Here is a 20,486-nt window from a genome sequence, read left to right as displayed (position 1 = left end):
AACCCAAGAGTTAACAATAAAAATCTAATACTTTTTCACCAAGTTTCTACTAATCACAAGGACTAAACAGTGATCACACATGTAATGAAAGATAAATTTGTATCACAATTCCAAAATCTAATAAAATTCAATTATGTTGGTAAACTAAAATCCTACAAGAGTATAAGAGGCTGAGTTGAGAAGGACCATTATACTGCAACATTTAAAAAGATAGAAGAAGAGGCACCTTTACATACGTGGTAGGAAAAAGCTTTTTATTCTACGATTGTTGTTTTGTAGGAGAACACTGATGTTTCAAAAACACAGGAAATTGAAACTCAACAGTAACAGCACATATGCAGTGAAGGTGATTTAAATATTACATATGCTAACATCTTCTACAAAAGAGGCCGAGATACAGTTATGTGATATTCAGCCTTCTCCCATCAAAGCAACTCCGGTCTGTATGCAATGCTAACTCCAGTAAGGAAATTGGACCCCAGAATTTCCTGTTGTCTAATTAGAAGCTAGAGATCTGCTGATCCTTAGTCAAAGTTGGGAAAGTCATCTTCGCCTTTGCCCATGAAAGGTTTGAAGTTCAGCCGTTGGTTTGTGTACCTGAGTCATACTTTGCCTTTATCAAAAGAACCAACAGAGCAGCAATAAAAAGTAAACTGTGTTTTGTTGTCTTATGCTGATTAAAAAAACAGACTCTGTCCTTTATATCTTAGATAATGAAAGACACTGAGGGTTCAAAAAAATCTATTTCCAAGAAAACTTCCTTTTCTTTCCATTTAAAAATCTAAAATTCCTTTTGTTGAATACAAAGCTGTCAAATCTGATTTTTGGAAACATCCTCATCATTAGCAGACTTCTCTTCCTTTCTGTGTTTAAAGAGTCACTGCTAGTGTCAAAACACAAGTTTTTTAGGGACCTCCCATGAGAATTCATTTCTTCCAAAGTGACCATAACATGCAGTCTTCTGGTAAATGGGCTTTTTTAGGTCCAAATCCCTGTGTGTATAATAAAAAGAAGAGAAAATTCCTCACATTAAGATACTTCATGATAACTACCATTAAAATCCTGATGTTGATATCCATTTCATGCCCTTAGTCTAGCAAGCATATTCTGGAGATGCAAGCATACCAGTGAACATGTCCAATGGAGAACCATAAAAGTGACAACAAAACTTAAACGTGAAGTACTTTAGGGCTACAGGAAAAGTCCTCACTATTGAGAAATAATAATTTTAATGGAAAAGGTGAAATAACCTTCAATTCCTTTTGTAAAACAAAACATATATTTTTTTCACAGCAAAGTAACTTAAAATTCTTGGAATACAAAAGTTATTTTATTTTATTTGAATTCCACATACTATATAAGGCCAAATGCTGAAAGTATATGCTTCGTATGAAACTTGAAAAGTACATCTGTTATCTTAAAAGATATGGCACACTGGTAGATCCATAAAAAGTATCACCTGTGAAGACTCACAGAATGACAGAATGAGATAAAGTCTCTTTTGTACTGCATGGAACAATCCCATGCTAGTTCAAGAGGCTGACTCTTACATTGTAACATGTAATGGGGTTGCAATAAATCATTTCTAGGATGTGATCACCAAGGTATTTTCTTTTTGTGTATTTCTATACCTGACAATGACTCCAGGCCGAAGATCAAAGTTTTTGTGCACAATGTCCAGCAGCTCTTTCTCTGTTTTTTGGGAAGTTCCATAAGTGAACAGTGAAATGGACAGTGGATGAGCAACTCCAATAGCATAAGAAACCTAAGGCAAAAAGACACCCTAGTTAGCAAATAAACACAGCACCTCAGTGGGCAACAGTATGCAACAGAACAAAGCATTAATTCATGAACCATCTTAGGAAAACTAAGGCCTCTCACTTCCTGTATTTGCACAATCTGTATTCATAGAAAAAAAGAGAAAACTTTGAAAATGCTGAGGTGTCTGGATAACTTTCTTCCCCACTATCCAGTCACCCCATGCTCATTTCCATGACAGTAAGTGTCAGAGGGTTGAGGGATCGATAAATGTCCAGAAAAACAGCCAATAAAACGAAAGCTAAATGAAAAGTTCCAGCTTCAAGAAGCTGATGGGCTATTTAGTGACATTACAGTGGTCTTGAACCAAGCACATCAAGGTCTTCTTTCTTTCTTCAACTCCAAGCCATCACCAAGACTGCTTCTACTACATGTCTCGTACAATGTGTATGGTAAAGCTGAAAAGGAAAAATTGTTTTGAGAAAAGCAACATTCACAGCAAACCATACCTGAACCAGAACACGGCGACAGAGCCCAGCTTTCACAAGAGACTTGGCCACCCAACGGGCTGCGTACGCAGCTGAGCGGTCCACCTTTGTGTAGTCTTTGCCAGAAAAGGCACCACCTCCATGGGCTCCCCAGCCACCGTAAGTATCCACAATGATCTTTCGACCAGTAACACCAGCATCACCCTGAATCAGCAAAAGAATTTGTCCATTTTACAATCAATTTTATTATAAGTCTCAAAGAATGCTATGCATCCTTCAGAAGACTACAACAACGTGTAAGTAAGTTCACTATATATGGATTGCTGTGGGGTAGCTGAAGGAATGGACTTGCCTCACCGAGCTACAACAGTGGCTATAAATGTTCTTTAAAGCCAGATTCATAAGACAAGCCATTCACGAGTTGTGTTTGATAATCAACCAACCAGGTTTACATCTAGGTAGCTAGAGCATGCACTGCCTGTTTCAAAAGTAAATATTCTAGACAATGTGGAAATTTTGGTTTAGAAGTGACCTATCAATCACATCCAAACTGATTACAGAATATTGCTAACAAACTACATGCCATATAAGAACCAGTGACAGATTTTACACCATTTAAAAAAATAAAAAATCAGGCTTTCATACCTTTTGGTCAAAATCTGAAGTTATGTGAATATTAAATAGCAGATGTCTTTTTTGTATATACCGTCGAAAGGTATGTCAGTGCTACCTTATACATCATTACATGGAGCCTGGCACCCAACACTTCCAGTGCAGTATCATAACAGAGACTGTCATACAAATATGTGCTAAAAAACATATTTCCAGCCCCAAAATATTTATAGTCTAATTTAAACTATACACAACAGGTACAGAGCAGTAAGCAGTAATTGAGAAAGAAGGATTACTCCTTTCTAAGAACTGATACTTACAGAACGATATTCTAAAATATTAAATAAGGAAGTGCAGATAACCTTCTAGCTGCCTACACAGCTATCCTGATTGCTCCTCACAAGTACTTGATATTTTCATTTGATCTTGGATAGCTGATCAGTATGTGACTAATTGTCTGACCCCCCCAATTTATTAAATGCTTAAGCTTTCTGGTGTGAATGGAATCATGCTCAAATTTGAAACTCAGTCTCCACCTGTGCAGGCAGGTTTGAAATTCTTTGTCTACAGAATATCATGTCAGTAAAATGCAACTGCTGGAATGTTTGCATGGCAAACACAAGCAGAAAGTCAAAGTTTTTCTTAGAAAGACTGTGCATATACACAGAAGAAGACCTTTGGCACTGTTTGTTCCATTCTGCTAAGAAAGCAGCAAGATGTTAATCTGAATTGTAGATAGCTGAATTTGTTTAAAGGATCCTGTCCTCCTGGGGTTCTGCTTGACTCAAACCTTAATTTGATGGCACAGACAGTTGCAATAACACCTTGTGTGCCATCATGACTTCACTGCAGAACTGAGTGAGAGGAAGAGAAACAGACAGCTGAAAGGAAAAAAACCCCACACCCCTCTTTTTAAAGGTGCTGAAAGAGCACAAATGCATTTGTAGAGCTTGTGGAAGTCACTTTTGCGACGAGCTGTAATGTCCTCACAGTACCAGCGGGTGTTGCTGTTGGGAAAATGGCGACAGCAAAATTACTAATTTTGCCATAGCCAGAATTCAAGGTACCACCGGGCTCAAAAACATAAGGTGAAAATGCCAGGTGAAATACATGTGTCTTCCTTAGATGAACTGAGCTGGAGATTAAGACAGCGTTCTATAGCTAGTGTTGTTAAAAATAAAACTGAGTAATACTCTCATGAAAAGTAATCAGAAAGTTGAAGACGTAAAAGACACGGAACAGTTATTTTCTGGTTGCCACAATGCTATTGTAAATTGCACAAGTGATGATAGCTGTTGTAAGGCCATGGACACACAGGCAGAGTGACCCGTATTAAGTAAACTTATCCCAGGTTTTAAAAGCAGCAAATATACACTGCAACATGTCTGTGTTTGTATGTGCAAACATCAGCACTACAGTTCCACCACAAGAGTAGAAAAGGTATTCCTGGTTGGCTTACCAAATGTAATTATATGACATTTTTAAATGGGTGCAGTTCATTGCACACCTAAAAGATTTACATTTTTAATGGGTGCAGTTCAGTGCACACATGAAAATTTGTGTATGTGTAGCCTCCCACATTGGTTCATTTGCACCAAGTTACAGCTCAAGTTTGCCTCTCCATTTGTCCATAGTCTAGGATGTCAATGATACACAAAGTTACAGTGATACAACCAATTCAACTACACAAAAACAAATTTTTTGTATAATCATTATTATAATGATTAATCTCAAGACCTTCCTACCTGTTCCATGGCACTGATGTAGAAAAGACACAGCACCTTAGAAATAATTTTGGCAAATTCCAGTAAATGAATGAATCTGAACAGCAAAGGAAAACCAATGTCTACTTGGATTTGTTGTAAAACTGGACCTAATTTCAGGAAGGAGCTTTGAAATTTTGCTGTGATAGTTCTGAAGGGAACTGAAGACTAAAACATTGGGAATGGTGAATTTGTTTTCAAAAACTAAATCTCAAAAGTCCTGATCCTACAGAGAGTGGAAGTTCTGTCTGACTTCTGTGAGTGCAGGATGACATTATAAATCCCAGCTCCTGCATTGCCTAGATAAAGCAAAAGCAACATCTATTTTCTCACCAGGAGAAGCCTATCAAGGGCTGATTTTCAGAACAGATGAACACCTTCAGCTCTTATTGGTGTCAGGCAGAACAGTGCAAGCTCTACAGATCTGAAAATCAGGTTCACTCTAAGAGAAGTAAACCTTCTGTTGTCCAGCTCTCTGTAAGGAGTGCTTTCCAAGAGAAAGGATTGCTTGTCTCGCTCAGTGCTGGACTTGAGAGGGTTTGAGGAAACCCAGAGCTGGGCTGTACATTCCACGCACAATGTAAGATTCAGCTCAACTTGCCTGCCTAGTCGCAACACATATATGATATAACCGTGCCCTCAGAGGTTACTTTGGCATCCTGCACATGAAACCCTGGGTGCTTCTCCCACATACAACCGCAGTTAAAACTTCCACTAGGCAGCTTGCTTCTTACACCCTGGGACAGACATGCCAAAAAGCTGAGCATTTCTTTTAAGACACACACTCAATGACAAAAGCAAGCTGATAAAAGCACCAACACAATACAACACAAACCTGAGGTCCTCCAATAACAAAACGTCCACTAGGTTGAAGGTGATAAATAGTTTTCTCATCCAAGTATTTTGCAGGGACAACAGCTTGGATCACACGCTCCTTCAGGGTTCTGCGCATAGTCTCCAGCGAAATGGTTTCATCGTGCTGCACAGATATCACAATGGTGTGAACACGCACTGGGATGACTGCTCCGTTCTCCTGGATATACTGAACCGTGACCTGAATAGAACAGGGAGAAGGAAGAAGAAAAAAACAAAGTTGCTATAAGGTATATAACTGGTCTACATCAAACATCACGCTATGCTATTCCAAGAGCAAAATTGTAGCAAAATGTCAATGCTGACATGCTAATGATCATTGCTCACATTGTTGCCAAGGTATGAGAAATGAAGCCTGTTTTCTCACTCTTCATTTTTGCTGTGCTGAGGGGAAAAAAAAAAAAAAAAAAAAAAAGAAAAAAGACTCAGTAGGGACAATCTGATTTTCTCTGAAATTGCCCAAAATGTGCCTTTTGGTTGGGATTTTCAGCGAAACTCCCAAGCCTCAGAAATTTTTTTTCTCAGTGCATCTTCAAAAAGGCCAGCCCAAATCCCTAAAAACAAAGAAATCCTTTGGATCTCCTGTCACTTTTTCGATGAGCACAGATGGCTTAGGTCTGAAGGGTTAAATGTTTCTTCCCTGGTAGGTGGTTAAGTGCTGTTCCTAGCACTCTGATACAGGTTAACCATTTTCCAACAGTCAAGGAGACAGTATCATAAGTGGTGGCTATGCTTTACCTGCTACTTGTAGGTTATATATCTGCTATTTGTAGGTTATCCTGATACTCTGAACACCATCACTTGCTGTCTTTAAAAATATTTAAGATTCCTGGAAAGAAAAAGTGTTAGTTTTCAACTATCTGGACTATCCATAGCAGTATTTACCTGTGTCTTAGAGTCAGGCCTCAGCCAAGGAAGTTCTCCATTACGCCTCAGCTCTGCTAACCTGGCATTCAGTTTATGAGCAAGAATAATTGTCAGAGGCATACATTCTTCTGTCTCATCTGTTGCATAACCAAACATCAAACCCTACAGGAGGAGATGATATACTTCAGTCACTGTTAAAAGCACCACAAGCAAAGGCAATGAGATTTCATCTGAAGCAAAGAGTAAACAGTACCCTCAGGTTTACTTTCTGCTGCTTTACATTACAGTGCAAGAAGCCTAAACTCAGATCAGGCTCCAACATGTTACAGTGTAATGAGAAACAAACTACGTTCCTAGAATTTTTCACTGAAAGCCTGAAGGTTTACACGTTGATCTGGAAACCTGGACAAAAATGGAGATGTTTCTGTGAAAAAATCAGGTTCTTTCACCGAAAAAAAATTATTGGAGCAAAACAATTTGAGGACTATTCTGTCATCGGAAAGGTGTTATCATTAGACTGGAAAAGTTGTAGAGGCTTTTATGTATGAGTAGAGACACACATATACTGCAGCTCGCATCTGAAATTTCAGTGGAATGGGATGTGAATACTCCATGAAGGACGTACTAGTCAACAGTTTAAGGCACCTGCCTCGGACTTTCAATGCCACATGCTTCCAGTCACAGCTTCTACTGTTATTCAGTCATGTCCCCTGCATCAGATTATCATTTGTTAAAGAGTTAGCAGCATTTTCTTTCTCCTCATCCAGTGTATGTTGTGATAAAAAAAGAAAAAAGACAGGAAGGTACTTTGATACAATGGGAAGGGAGGCCATCAAAGTGCCAAAGAAAGTCAGATATCTTTTCATTTTATGTAGTATTATGTCCCCATGACAGCATAAAAGCATTTTAATTTAGTCCTCAAGGGTTTTTTGAACAATATTAGCTTGGCTCCCGGACTCTCATATCTCCACTTATGGTTCTCAACAGCATTGTTACAAACGGGATATTATTACCAACGATAACTACTGTAAATGTTAAACTCACTCATACTGGCATCAGTCAGATTATGGAGTTTTTATGTTAGCATCTTTCTCTTGGGAACATACCATAATTATCTACATATGTTATTTAGCTCATATAAATGCAGCTTGGACAGCCTTAATTATGTGGAACACCTATTACAATAGCTGCCTCTGGGAAAAAAAGTGAGAATTAAAAGTACCCTGGTGTATTTGCCTTCATTGGACTACTGCTGAAGACAGTTGAAACATTGCCTAATTTTTTGCTGTGTAAAATCTCAAGAGCTCTGTGAAAGTGAAAAGATCCTTTGTTTATTCCATCTTAGAAGACAAGGCTGGCTGCAAGATTAATGGTCTAAGGAATCTAAAGCTACTCAATAAAAACATGAAATGCATAAGCAAAAAAACTTTGCTAAGTTCTAAAGGACACATCCTCAGCTACTACAAACTGCCAGAGCTCTCCTGACTTGCATGGAGTGCTATAACGAACACCAGGCAAAAGTCTGCCCTCAAAGAACTTCCAACTGTTTTAATAATTTTTTTTTTTTTTTTTTATTCTGGGGTAGCCCAAGATGGAAATGTGGAAATTTTCACGTGGGTTTTGATTTGAAAATAGGGCAATAAGGCAGGGTAAACTTTTTCCATTCAAACAGCTTTGATGTTTTTAGAAGTGATGTTATGTCTACCTGATCTCCAGCACCAACATCCTCTTCATCCCTGTGTAGATGAACACCTTGGGCAATATCAGGTGACTGCTGTTCCAGTGCCACTAAAACATTACAAGTCTTGTAGTCAAAGCCTGTTTGGAAAAAAGAATAGCGTTGAATTAGCTTTTTCTGTCACAATTAAGGAAAGTAACATGGAACAATATGAAAAAATTTTCTTTCTGAAGGATACTACATTCAGAACTCAAAATTAACTTCTATTTTTAGTTAAATACAAGACTTGAAACCTTTTTTTTTGGGGGGGGGGAGGTATATAGAGTTGCCTTTATTGCTTGTTACTGCTTGTTTTCTCTTGCACTGGCACCCTGTGCCAAGCCAATTCAGATTATGAATGTTTAACTGCAGAAAACTAGTCAAAAAAGTAAATAATGAGCCTCTCCCAAATAAATAGTATTCAAAACCTCTACATAAATTCCTAGGAGCTGATGTTTTCATCAACTGAAGGCTCTGCTCTCTGATGCATTTTTTGTAATACACGTAAAGCAGCGTCTGTACCTAAACCTCTTGTGAGAGTTTATGTGAGAGCCACAAACAGAGAAAAAACCACAGATTGAAGTCTCACAGCAAATCTGGAAGTGGGAATTTACTTTACATTACTTTCAAAGGCCAAAAGAAAGGTTTTTAAAAAGAAATTGAAAGACTTACAGAAGATTGTGGCAAAATTTTCCACCTGTTCATAGGTATATTAATAGTAACTTGCTTCTCTCCAAATCCAACCTTTCCTAGAACTGTAGCTACTGGCAGCTGCTGACCAACACACGTTCAGCCAATACAACACATATACATGTCCATATGCATATTATCCACTTGAAGAATGCTCTTCACCCTCTTTTAAGTAGGCTATGTATAGAAGAAAATTACATTTCTATGTGCAATTGTTTGTTTTGGCTTTTTGTTTTACTTCTGCATAGAAATTGTTTTTTACTGGGTCACTGCATCTCCACTTATCATTTTTGGCAGTTAGGATAAAAAGGAGATTTATGACCTACTAGATTTGCCAGTGTTTTCTGAAAGCACTGCTGTTATGTGATGGTGGAGGTAACCTGCAGATGTGCTCCTATAATATTCTCCCACCAAAATCTCCCTGTACATTGAATAGCAATTAAAGGACTGCAGGAAACAACTTTTTTTTAACCAAAAGCTCTTAAAAGTTACACTTCACTGTAACAGTATACTTGGAATATTTGTAATGTAGAAACAGATACATGGCAAATCAGAAAGTGAAATGTGTGTGGTATATAAAGCATTTTGTCTTTTTTATCATTTGGACATTACACAAACTGGATTTGGACTGCACACTCCTCAGTGTAGGTGGAGTTTTTCAGAGCACTTTGCACAGTGAGAACCTGCTTTACACCTGGGAATTCTAGATCCTGCCACAGGACAAATATATAAAGGTACAATGAAATGAACTAGGTTTCTTCCGTCTCTTTTGCACCAAGATGCATCAGTCAGCTTGGCAAATGAATAACCAAGATTCGAGTTCTCGCAAGTTTGGAGGAGTGGTAGATTCTGTGGCTCAAATTGCAATTAACTGTTCTGGCCTAATAGCACAGTTCAAAGTATATTCTGCCTACTCCCTTTCAGTTTTAACTAATATATGATGGTTTTTCTACTTACTGGGTGTTGTGGTTTAACCCCAGCCAGCAACTAAGCACCACGCAGCCACTCACTCACTCCCCCCCATCCAGTGGGATGGGGGAGAAAATCGGGAAAAAGAAGTAAAACTCGTGGGTTGAGATAAGAACGGTTTAATAGAACAGAAAAGAAGAAACTAATAATGATAATGCTAATAAAATGACAGCAGTAATAATAAAAGGATTGGAATATACAAATGATGCGCAGGGAAATTGCTCACCACCCGCCGACCAACACCCAGCTAGTGCCCAAGTGGCGATTCCCCACCCCCACTCCCCCCAGTTCCTATACTGGATGTGACATCCCATGGTATGGAATATCCCTTTGGCCAGTTTGGGTCAGCTGCCCTAGCTGTGTCCCCTCCCAACTTCTTGTGCCCCTCCAGCTTTCTCGCTGGCTGGGCATGAGAAGCTGAAAAATCCTTGACTTTAGACCAAACACTACTGAGCAACAACTGAAGACATCAGTGTGTTATCAACATTCTTCTCGTACTGAACTCAAAACATAGCACTGTACCAGCTACTAGGAAGACAATTAACTCTATCCCAGCTGAAAGCAGGACACTGGGATAAAGCCAGCAAGTGTATCACGTCGCACCATGTAAGCAGCTTTCACACAGGATATTCAGTTTTTATCAGGCTTGCTAAAGCCCATATATGGAAGTGATGACAGACCTGTTTTGCAGTTGCCTATTGCTTGCTCTTCAAGGATTTCATGAGTTTTTCCACCAACCTTTAGCTGAATCATCATAGCCGATATGTCTAATTGCATCTCGGACAACTCGTTGATAATCCACAATAGCATGAGATGTGATCTCCCCACAGAGCAACACCATTCCTGTCTTACATACTGTCTCTGAGAAGAGAGATGAAAACAGGATTACAACAGCATAGTAACCCTGCCCACTAAGACAAATAACTATGATGATGGTGATTTTGACAGGTCTGCTGTATACATACAGTGTAAGTCCTTTCTACCCATATTTTTAGCATTATTAGCTCCTTCTACAACAAATTCTTTTCATATTCACCATATGTCTGAAAGTAAGGAAAAGACTAATGTGTCCAATTTACAAATGGGAGAGTCAAAGCACTGAGCATGATACAGTAATATGCACAGATTTTAGGGAAGTAATAGCATTAAACTGGGATTTCTAAATCCACTTAATCACTCTGAGATACATACTGAGGCTAAAAAAACCTCATCAGTGATCAACTATTTTGAAAACTTGCCTCCAGTCCCAGGAGGAAGAATGTGAAGATGGGGTTTAGTTACATAATGCATGAACTGGGGTAATGACCTGAGAGTGGACAGTACAACTCTTTCTGAAGAGATTTAAAAAACACAAGCACTTATGGGGACTTAGACTGAAAAAATTAGTACTTTATTAAATATAGTAAGTGAACTTTTCAACAAAACGATATTAAAATATTCTTTCAAAAGTCCACTGTAATGAAGCCAAATCTGTTTCTCCCAGGAAAATTCAGTCCACACACAAAATTAACTATCCTACCCTTCTACAGCCTGCTTAGGCTTCAATCTTTACAAAAAATGTTACTGTTTCTTTTCATCTGTCCTTCTCTTGAAGACTGTAATTCTCATGTAATTTTTTGAGAGTAAAGTGAGTTAGCAAATAATAGCATTAAACTCTTTGCAAACATCATAAAAAAAGAACAGCGACCAGGTGATGACTTAAAACAGCAGATAACTTACCACAAGCAACCTTGGCATTCGGGTCCTGTTTGAGATGGGCGTCTAGTACAGCATCGCTTATTTGATCACAGATTTTATCTGCAAGACATCAAAGTTGTGATTCAAAACCATAGCACTCAATACAAAACACGGACTGTCTGCCTCACTTTGAATAGGTAGGTATTTCAGCAAGGAATTCTTTTATTGCTTCTTACTGGAGTATTTAAGTTAGCTAAACAGAAAGACATTCGAAACATCCTGCAAGCACTGGTGTAAACTAATACTGACTACAACTTTAGCTGTAGTTTTCTGCACTTAAGTGTGAAACAAGTATGTTATGCACAGAATTACCTGAGAGGCTAAGAGGCTTTACTCCCAGCCTTCTCCTTTAACACCACAAGCCAATACAGCATGCACTCCACATCAGTAGTATTCTAACAGGAAGGTGATATTCCACCATCAACTTCCATCTCCCCAGCAGAAAGTTAGACTGTACCTGACCAACGCTGCTGGTAAAGCCTGAGAAAGTGTTTAGATTAATACGGATAACGCACAGCTCAGTCAAGTGGCTGTTCTGGGTTTGCTCCTTCTTACTGCTTCCCACCATCCTGCAATGCCAGCTTCTAATAATCCCTGCAGCCCACCTAAGGCAGGGCAGTGAGTAACACAGGCAGAAACAAGAAGGGGTTACCAACTGAAGTCTGCCTGAGGTAAATCTTGAGTATATCTTCAGTTACATCCCAAATACAAAGTTTTCAGCTCAGCTTTATCATAATAATATTTTCTTTTTCTTTCTTTCTTTCTTTTCCTACCTTTTTAATGAATAATGAATCTTAATCAAATAATGTAGCTAATCTAATGAACACAAAAGGGCAGCAGCCATAACAATGCCTTCCACATGAAGACGGTAATTTTTCTTATATAATTTAATTTTATCGTCTTTAAAAAAGTCTAGTATTGCATACTATGTTTAGATGTTGCCATAACATGCTGTGTGGCAAAATAAATTAATCTCCTGCCTTGCCATTTGCAACACAATCTGTTGGAAAGCAATGTTTTGTAAGAGTATGTCATTAGAGACTTTTAATACATTTAACCTCAAGTCAAATTCTCATTTTTTTTTCATGAGGAACATGTACATTTAGCTGAGAGGGACAAATCAAAGACTAGAGAACTAATGTCGTTCTGACACTCTTATCTCCCTTATTAACCACTTCAACACAAAAAGAATGAATACAAAAGACAATTAGCAAATGTAGGCTGCATTGGAACTTCCAGCCTTGCAAGAACTGTACAGGGATTACTAAATCTGGGACAATTATTACCAAACAAGAATCAGACACGATTCTTGCAATTTAGTTAGAAGTCCAAACGAACCTTGTTTAGCAGGACTGGGGACAAAGGTGGCAGGTGTGATTAAAATGTTTCTCTGCTTGCTCTCTTCAAAGTTTCCATTTTTTCTAAGGAAATACAGCCATATTTTCGAGCATAAAACCAAAAACTGTTGATGAAAATATGTGATTTTTTATTACCTGGGTGGGACAACAGAGCAACTGGGATAGGATGACCTTCTTAGTGCAGGTCCAATGCCCTGCAGTAAACTCCTAGTGATTGGGACTGCTTTGTAGTCTTTTTTTCACCACCCAGAGTTTCTATGCCAGGAACAACCTTTACCCTGTCCTTGCTCCACATGAAGCATGTCTCACCTGCATTAAATGCCAGTGTCCCATGTTTGCCTAAGTTCCCTGTATGGCACATACAGGGATATTACATGGATTCTTTCCAAAACATTCAAGAAGAGTACAGGTAATCCTGTATGACTAATTCATCCTCATTTCTCCTTGTGGCACCCATCTGGTACAAAGAAACTTACGTTGGTTTTGCGTGCTGTGGTTGAAATTAATTTATGAACTAAAACTTTCATGAAATGTCTCAAGAGAACATTAACCATAGTATGCAGTGAAATCAGTAAGTGAAGATTTAACAGGATGTTTTCATGTTTTGGGGTTTTTTTTTGCATGAACTCTATCATTAGTATCTACAGTATTTCATGGATATTGGTAGATAGAAAAACAGCTCTTTTGCTTCCCTCTCAGAGCAATAACACAGCAAACATTCATGAACAAAAAGCATAGTCCACATTTACAGAAGGGGAGAGTTTGTCTTACAAAACTGTTACACTGAAAAGATCATGACAGAAGACTAGATGAACACTCATCCATAGAAATGAAATTATCTCCATACAATAGCATTAGTGAGACTGCTACAGAAATACTAGATTTTGGTGATGGTATTCCAAAGGTGACCTTAAGAAGCTGCAGGAAGGTTTAGGACACACTGAGAAGAATGTCCCCAAATTAGAAAAGTCTATATCTTACAGGATGAAATCAATCAAGCTCAATCTAGTTTTGAAAGGCTGAAGGAAAGGCAACCTGCCAGAGGAAATCCTTATAGGCATTGGGATCACAAGCTCTAAAAAACTAAAAATAATATGATGAGAGAAAAGGTTTTGTCTGATGGACAATAATGTAACTATTTCAGATGATAGCTGAAAATTAAAGAAAGAAAGATAAAGATTCAAAAAGGAAAATAATAAAAAAGTGAGAGCCATTGAAACCATTCATCTAGAGGTATGCAGGATTCCTTGTTCCTTCAAATCTCTAGATGAAAATTGGATATCTTTTTAAAAGGCATGAATGAAATTCAACCATCATTTACTAGCACGTTTGAAGAATTCTTGCACAAAATATTATTACCTGTGTATGAAGGTTAGACCAGATTATATGTCAGAGGTCCCTTCTGGTCTTTAAAATCTATGTGACAATTTAATCAATTAAAATGATAAATTAGAATAATTTAATCAACTATGCTGATAGCACACCTTTAGATTAAAATAGGCTGAGACAAATCAGTTTGACAATTCATGTCGTATCTGATTGTTGGTGCAACAACCAGCAGTTCTAGTGCAACTAGATCCAAATACAGATACAGATATATCTATCAAGACTGGAAAGAGAAATCTAGCTGGATGATTGGCTGATTAATGCATTAAATTAAAGGCATGCCTATTAGTAAAGGTCTCTGGTGTAAAATAAAACCAGGCATTCTATTTTTAGCAATGCTTAGCAGGCTTTGTGCACCCTTCATTCTGTTATTTAAATTTCTCATCTCAACCATCCCATTTCTCTTATTAGCTGCTAAATGTGGCAGGATATGTTTGTCCATTATTTCCTTCCTTTTTGTGTTCCTTCTCTTTTGGAAACAGGGAAAGCATAAGGGACCACCTCTGGTGAAGCATTATCGTCTTAAAAAATGATGTAATATGTAAGAATTCAGTTCATGCATACCGTCATGTAGTGAATTACTATCCAATAGGATAAATATTGCAAAAGGATGTCTAGGCTGAGGATTCCTTGACTGAACAGGAAAGTATTAGCTAACCATGAATTCTTTTCATGAAATCCAATCATCCCACAGACCCAGCCTTATGGCAGAGATGTCAATTAGCTGTAAAACAGCTCTTGCTAACTATAAAAGGAATGAATGAGTCTAGGAGACCTTATGATAAACCCTACTCAAATGCCCAGTTGACAAATTATGAAGCAAAGGAGGCATTCAACAGCAAAAGTGATCTCCAATAATTAAAAGGAGCTTCACAGTTTTCCAGACAGGTGGACATAAGTTTGTTATGTGAATCTAGACTATGTAAGAGCCTAACAGAAGCTGTGACATCTGCAAGTTCTCAGGACCTCCTCAAGAATTCAGTTTCATGGATTCACCACACACACACACACACACAAATCTATGAATAGCAGTAACAATTGAAAACTTAATTCAAAAAAGCTCCATCCCCTGAAGAACAACAAATAGGTACAACCACAATTCTGGCTTTGATGGTGTAGTAAATATAATAAACATTGAACATTTCAAAAGGTAAGGTTGATTTTCTTCAAAACCTGTGATCATCAAAATAAAATTTGTTATTTTTAATGATACATTATTTATAGCAACAGAAAAAAATTATTTTAAACTAGAAGCTGAAATTATATATTCAAATTTGATAAACTGAGCAAGTCTCAGTTTTCTGGTGAAAAATTAAAACAGTCAAGAAACACAGATACTTATCATGAGCACTTCATCAAAAAATAGGCTTTCCACCAAAAAAAGTTTCACTAGAAAGACTTCAAATAGCTGAATTGTGCTGTATTACATTTTTCCTATTTAAAAGATTCTTGAGGAGTGCTAATTGATAACTGCAGTTGTACTTCAATATTAACACTACACTGTTTAAATGTCTTGTACATCTGTTCTCTTTGTTCAATACACAGTTTACTGAAGTATTATGTATATTGTTAAGTCTATACAATGTTAGATATTGTTAAGTATATATAATATTAGATATGACATGCAAGCATCAACTTGCTGAAAAGATCTGCATTTTCTGTTTGTTTGGTTTTCCTTTTGTGATTCTTTTTCTGTGAATATCCAGAAGATAAAACATACGTTTTTAATATGGTTGAAAAATCTGAGGGTGCTTTTAGCAGATGTTTTCTCTTATATTTTTAAAGAGACTCCTTGATACTTACTGGGAAACTGAATGACATTCTGTTTGCAGGCAATTCCACCTGAAGTCACACCAGATAGGGGAAGGAATTAATCCTAAGTGTTTTGGAACCTGTAAGACATTGTGGGTCAGAGAAACACACAATGCCTTTCAAAGCACAGAGAAACCATTGTGCAGCACGGACAGACACGACTGGACAAAGCAAAATGGAGCAGTGACAGAAAACAGCTATCTAAAAAAAATCTCTTCTCCATGCTACTATCTATGTGCTTTTATTATATTGAAATGAAGAAGTCACATGTAAGTCTACAGAGTTTGGAATTTACCCCACTAAATGCCAAGATTAAAGACCTGGAAGGAAATCCCAAATTTTATACCCAAGTGATTTTGAAGAATTTGGACTGAGAGGACAGGATAAACAGAGTCTTCTATAAAGTCTTTGGGGAGCATAGGTAATACCTGTATGTTAATTATTGCCAGCTATTACTTGCTTGTATGGAATTTGGGCTTCTCAGTGACACACAACTCTTAGGCATTGCACAGGTATAAGGTGGTTCTTTGTATAGCCAAATAAATAAGCATGTAATTTCTCTTGCTTTGTTTATTATGAAGGAGGTCTCCATTAAAGCATTCAGTCTTCAGCTAATATAATCGGAACAATTTAAATTTCCACCAGACAAAGATCTGGTTCAAGATTTTTACTTCACATAATGCCCTCTAGCAAAATTATACTATCATGTACAGAAGAGAAAGAATCAAGAACACGCAAATTATCCATTTGGTATCAAACAGAGGAACTCAAAACTCACAATAAAATGCTAGTGCTACTGATAATGTCAGAAGCCCAACTACAGCATCAGAACACTGGGACCCATTTTAAGAAATAGCCAAGATTTACCTGGGTGATAAAAACCTAATGGCATGTGTACACCTCTCATGTAAAACCACAGACAGGGAGAAGGGCGGTTGGCCAGGATGTAAGGGTGATCAATTTGCTGTCAGGAACTAGAGCTATCACTGAGATGATTAAGACCTATTGCTGGGCTGTGTTCAGGAACAAGAATTTGTAGGACCACCCAGAGTACTGTCAACCTGTCCTCCCTTGATCTGGAATATGTGTATCTTTCCTTTGTCATAGGTGTTAGGGTTTTCAGTACCCTACATGAAGACCTAGGCTGCTTAAGAAAGTATAAGCATCACAGTCTTGAAAATGTAATTTCAGTTTCCCACTCCCTCTACAATAAGCCTCTGGGGTTGCCACTTTGCACCTCACAGCACCCAGAGATCTGCCAGACGAGAGGCTGTACACAAACCTAACAAGTGGTAATGTTGTTTCTCAATGGCCTGCGGCGTATTTCAGCACAGGAGGAAAATAATGCTCATGGGCCTTAAAAGAAGGCCTACTGAGGGCCAATAGAGTTTTGGGAAATAAAGACGGGAATGTGAATAAGAACTAAAAACCAGGCCAAATTCTAAAACAAGAAACAAGACAAAAAGAGAATTGGTAAAGGAAGGAAACCATGGGACAAAGCTAAACCTGGGGACTCAGTTAAACTCTTCCTGTTCTGAGACTTATCTATTATTGCCCCAGGGGGATTAAAAATAATGATTTGAGTTGCATGAATTGTGACCTGTCATTTCTGGAAATACCATCATCAATTTAGAATTACCATATTGTATAATGTTATTTTTCCTATGAAAATACATTGCGCTACAGACGCTGGACATAATTATATATAAATTTGAGATGGGACCTATGTCCCAAGGACTGAATGTGGTTGTCATTTTCTGATTGTGTTACATCAGAAAGAACCCCAACTGGCTTAACCTGATGTAGCTGCCTTGACAGTGGCAGAGGTGTACTCAATTGCATCAGCCATGGAGTTGATCTGCAGTAGTAAGTTAATACTATAGAAGTGTATCAGAATTATACACATGAAATTCTCACAGCTAACCTTTTTATTCTCTGCTATGTCATTCCACCCATTTATGATTTAATCACAAAACATGAGTACAGACTTGAAAAAGCAAAAGGTACAGGATGCTAAATCAGCTTCTAAAATAAATACACTTTTCAGGACATCAAACAGTCTATTGTCCCCTGGCCTCATTTGGGGGAACACTTGCTGCTGACATAAGATGCGTGTTTATGGCAGACGAATATGTGTTTTCAACAAAAATGAACTAAGCTCTGCTGACCATATATAAAGTTTAGCAAATAACTGTCCACTATTTGCTTAAGCAATTCCATATATTGCATCAGATGATGATGGAATGGGGGGGGGGGGGGGAAGTTACCAACTTTGCCATGTGCAGCTGCTGGGACCATTGATTTTTAGAGGCTTTAAAATAGCCTGCTTAGAGATATTCTTGTCGTGGGTGAGTTTTAGAGCACAGCATATATGCAGGACAGTTCCACAGGGCCCATAAAGATACAGAACTTGAGAAGCAAGCTATGCATTCTTATCCATATGTGAAACTTGAGTCTGTCAGAGACATGGTAGTGTCTCCACAGTAATACTGAAAGAAATTCAGATGAAAAGGAAGGAGTAGCAACCATAAACCCCACTGCCCTCCTCAGTGTAACACACACCCTGCAAAAGCACGCAAACTCCTGTTGGAAGCATCCTAGTTATAGCGGTTCTATAGTTTATATGGACAAGGTCCAATAGAAATGAAGTAAAAAGCACCCCGTTACAAATAACTTCTATAATAAGATTAATAGCAGATGAATTCTTCTTCAGGCTTTTAAAACATTTTAAATGAAAATATTATTCTTGTTACACATATGCCAGAGCTGGTTTCTTACCTGGATGTCCTTCTCCCACTGACTCTGATGTGAACATGAAAGCCCCTTCATCATCCAGCGTGTAATCACATAAACCATCCACCGGCCCATTCATGATTGTGATGCTTTTCCTGATGGATTACTACAAACAGTGGTTGAAGAGTCCTACCTTTAGTGCCTTCTCTTAAAGGAGAAGGTTGTTTATCAGCAGGACTGTTGCTGTCTTCACTTATTACCTCTTATACTAACTTGAATTTCAGTGTGTGAAATCAGCATGTGCGTGCATCTGTGTATGCATGCAAGGAGTATGCATGTGCCTGAAGTCTGTATCCCTACCTAGTCTGATCTGTCAGTCCCTGAGCTGCTCCTATATATGGAAAAGTGAAAGTGCCTAGATAATCATGTGAGGAAAATGGAAGAGCCCATTTCTTGGCAGGGGAGTTAGTTAACTTTAGGATATTTCACTAATTAACCCAATTCTTGGAAACATTCTGGATTCAACCCATGCAAGACTGGTTATCTTAGCAACTCAACTGAGCATGAAGAAATGCAGGAGTAATGGTGACGGTTCAGGTCAGCCGCTTCTTCAGTTTGTGTCTCCCCTAATTCTGGGATCTATGTTGTGGTTGTGGGTTTACAGGGATAGATAAAAAAATCTGTAAATGCATGTCTTTCCTAGCAAGAGACTGGAAGAAGTTTGCTTTGCATCACATAACTGTATTTTCCTTTTACTTTCTCATCTCTTGAAAAGCAGAATTCTCTCCTGAAATATTTTTTTTCATTTTCATTCATTCTTCATGCACATTTGAGAGACGAAACATCTGATAAGATCTAGCATGACGAGCGCTTCGCATTTATGCAAACCTCTCCTTTCAGCCTTTGCTTTTCTTTTCCTCTGTCCTCTCTTCTGTTAAGATCCATCTTAATTCTCTTTTTGTATCATATTCTCATATTATATTCCATAACCCTTAGAAATACAGTAACCGCCACATCTGAGTATTCAGTGCTCAGTTCTGCTACTGAAAATTTCTTCTAGTCAGATGGCTTGTGTCTAGAATATGCTGATGGTATGACAGGTATGAAGACAGATGGCATTTTGTGGGTGTTCGTGTCTTTAAGTTAGTATACAAAACCCAAGTAAACATACCTATGGGGCAGATCCAGAAAATGCCCAGCACTACTGCACCATTATAAAAAAGTGCAAGTATTCTTCTTTCCTTTACAGAAACCATTCTAGTCTCAATCTCAAACTAAATCATTGGCCTACCAAAATAAAAATTTCCCTTTACTTCAATGAACTCTGAATCCTACTCTCTTAATCATTCAAAGTGTACCTGATACTTGGGTTGGAATGAGTAACACACTGCTTGTTCCATAGCCCTTGCAATTTTGACAGCAATTAAATTCTTATTGCTCTTCAGTTTAAAAACTGACTTAGTTTACTTCAAACCCTTGGTCAGTATGATTTTAAAAGATCACTTCATATGCCCCCTTGGATTCCAATTTCTGAATGGCTACATATTTATGTTAAAATTCATTAGAATTTTCACTTTCTGCCTACATTCCTGAAAACAATAACCAATGCCTATAATGTTCACCACTAATCTGCTGTAGCATTAGCCCCTCTACAATTATTGTCGACATGGAATCATTAATTTCAAAGACATTTTCTTGGTTTTCTGTTGTACAGAATTCATTT

General features: G+C 37.9%; 1 protein-coding gene across 2 annotated transcripts; it reads right to left on the bottom strand.

Moving 5' to 3' along the window:
* Positions 1-233: 233 nt before the first annotated feature.
* Positions 234-19,148, bottom strand: MAT1A (methionine adenosyltransferase 1A). 2 transcript variants are annotated; one of them, XM_009930853.2, is made up of 9 exons: positions 18,809-19,148; positions 11,457-11,534; positions 10,476-10,598; positions 8,067-8,179; positions 6,380-6,523; positions 5,457-5,675; positions 2,268-2,450; positions 1,632-1,765; positions 234-992 (listed from the first exon to the last, which is right to left on the bottom strand). In XM_009930853.2, exons 1-9 carry the CDS (start codon positions 18,900-18,902, stop codon positions 890-892), a joined length of 1,191 nt encoding a protein of 396 aa, XP_009929155.1. In that variant the 5' UTR covers positions 18,903-19,148; the 3' UTR covers positions 234-889. The 2 variants fall into 2 exon arrangements, with proteins under 2 accessions (XP_009929155.1, XP_069652269.1); XM_069796168.1 differs by lacking the exon at positions 18,809-19,148 and adding an exon at positions 16,022-16,116.
* Positions 19,149-20,486: the final 1,338 nt, after the last annotated feature.

Source organism: Haliaeetus albicilla, chromosome 11 (assembly GCF_947461875.1).
Source record: "Haliaeetus albicilla chromosome 11, bHalAlb1.1, whole genome shotgun sequence".
Classification (NCBI taxonomy): Eukaryota; Metazoa; Chordata; class Aves; order Accipitriformes; family Accipitridae; genus Haliaeetus; species Haliaeetus albicilla.
The sequence above is the reverse complement of the archived record's forward strand: the minus strand, read 5'-3'. Positions and strand labels throughout refer to the sequence as shown.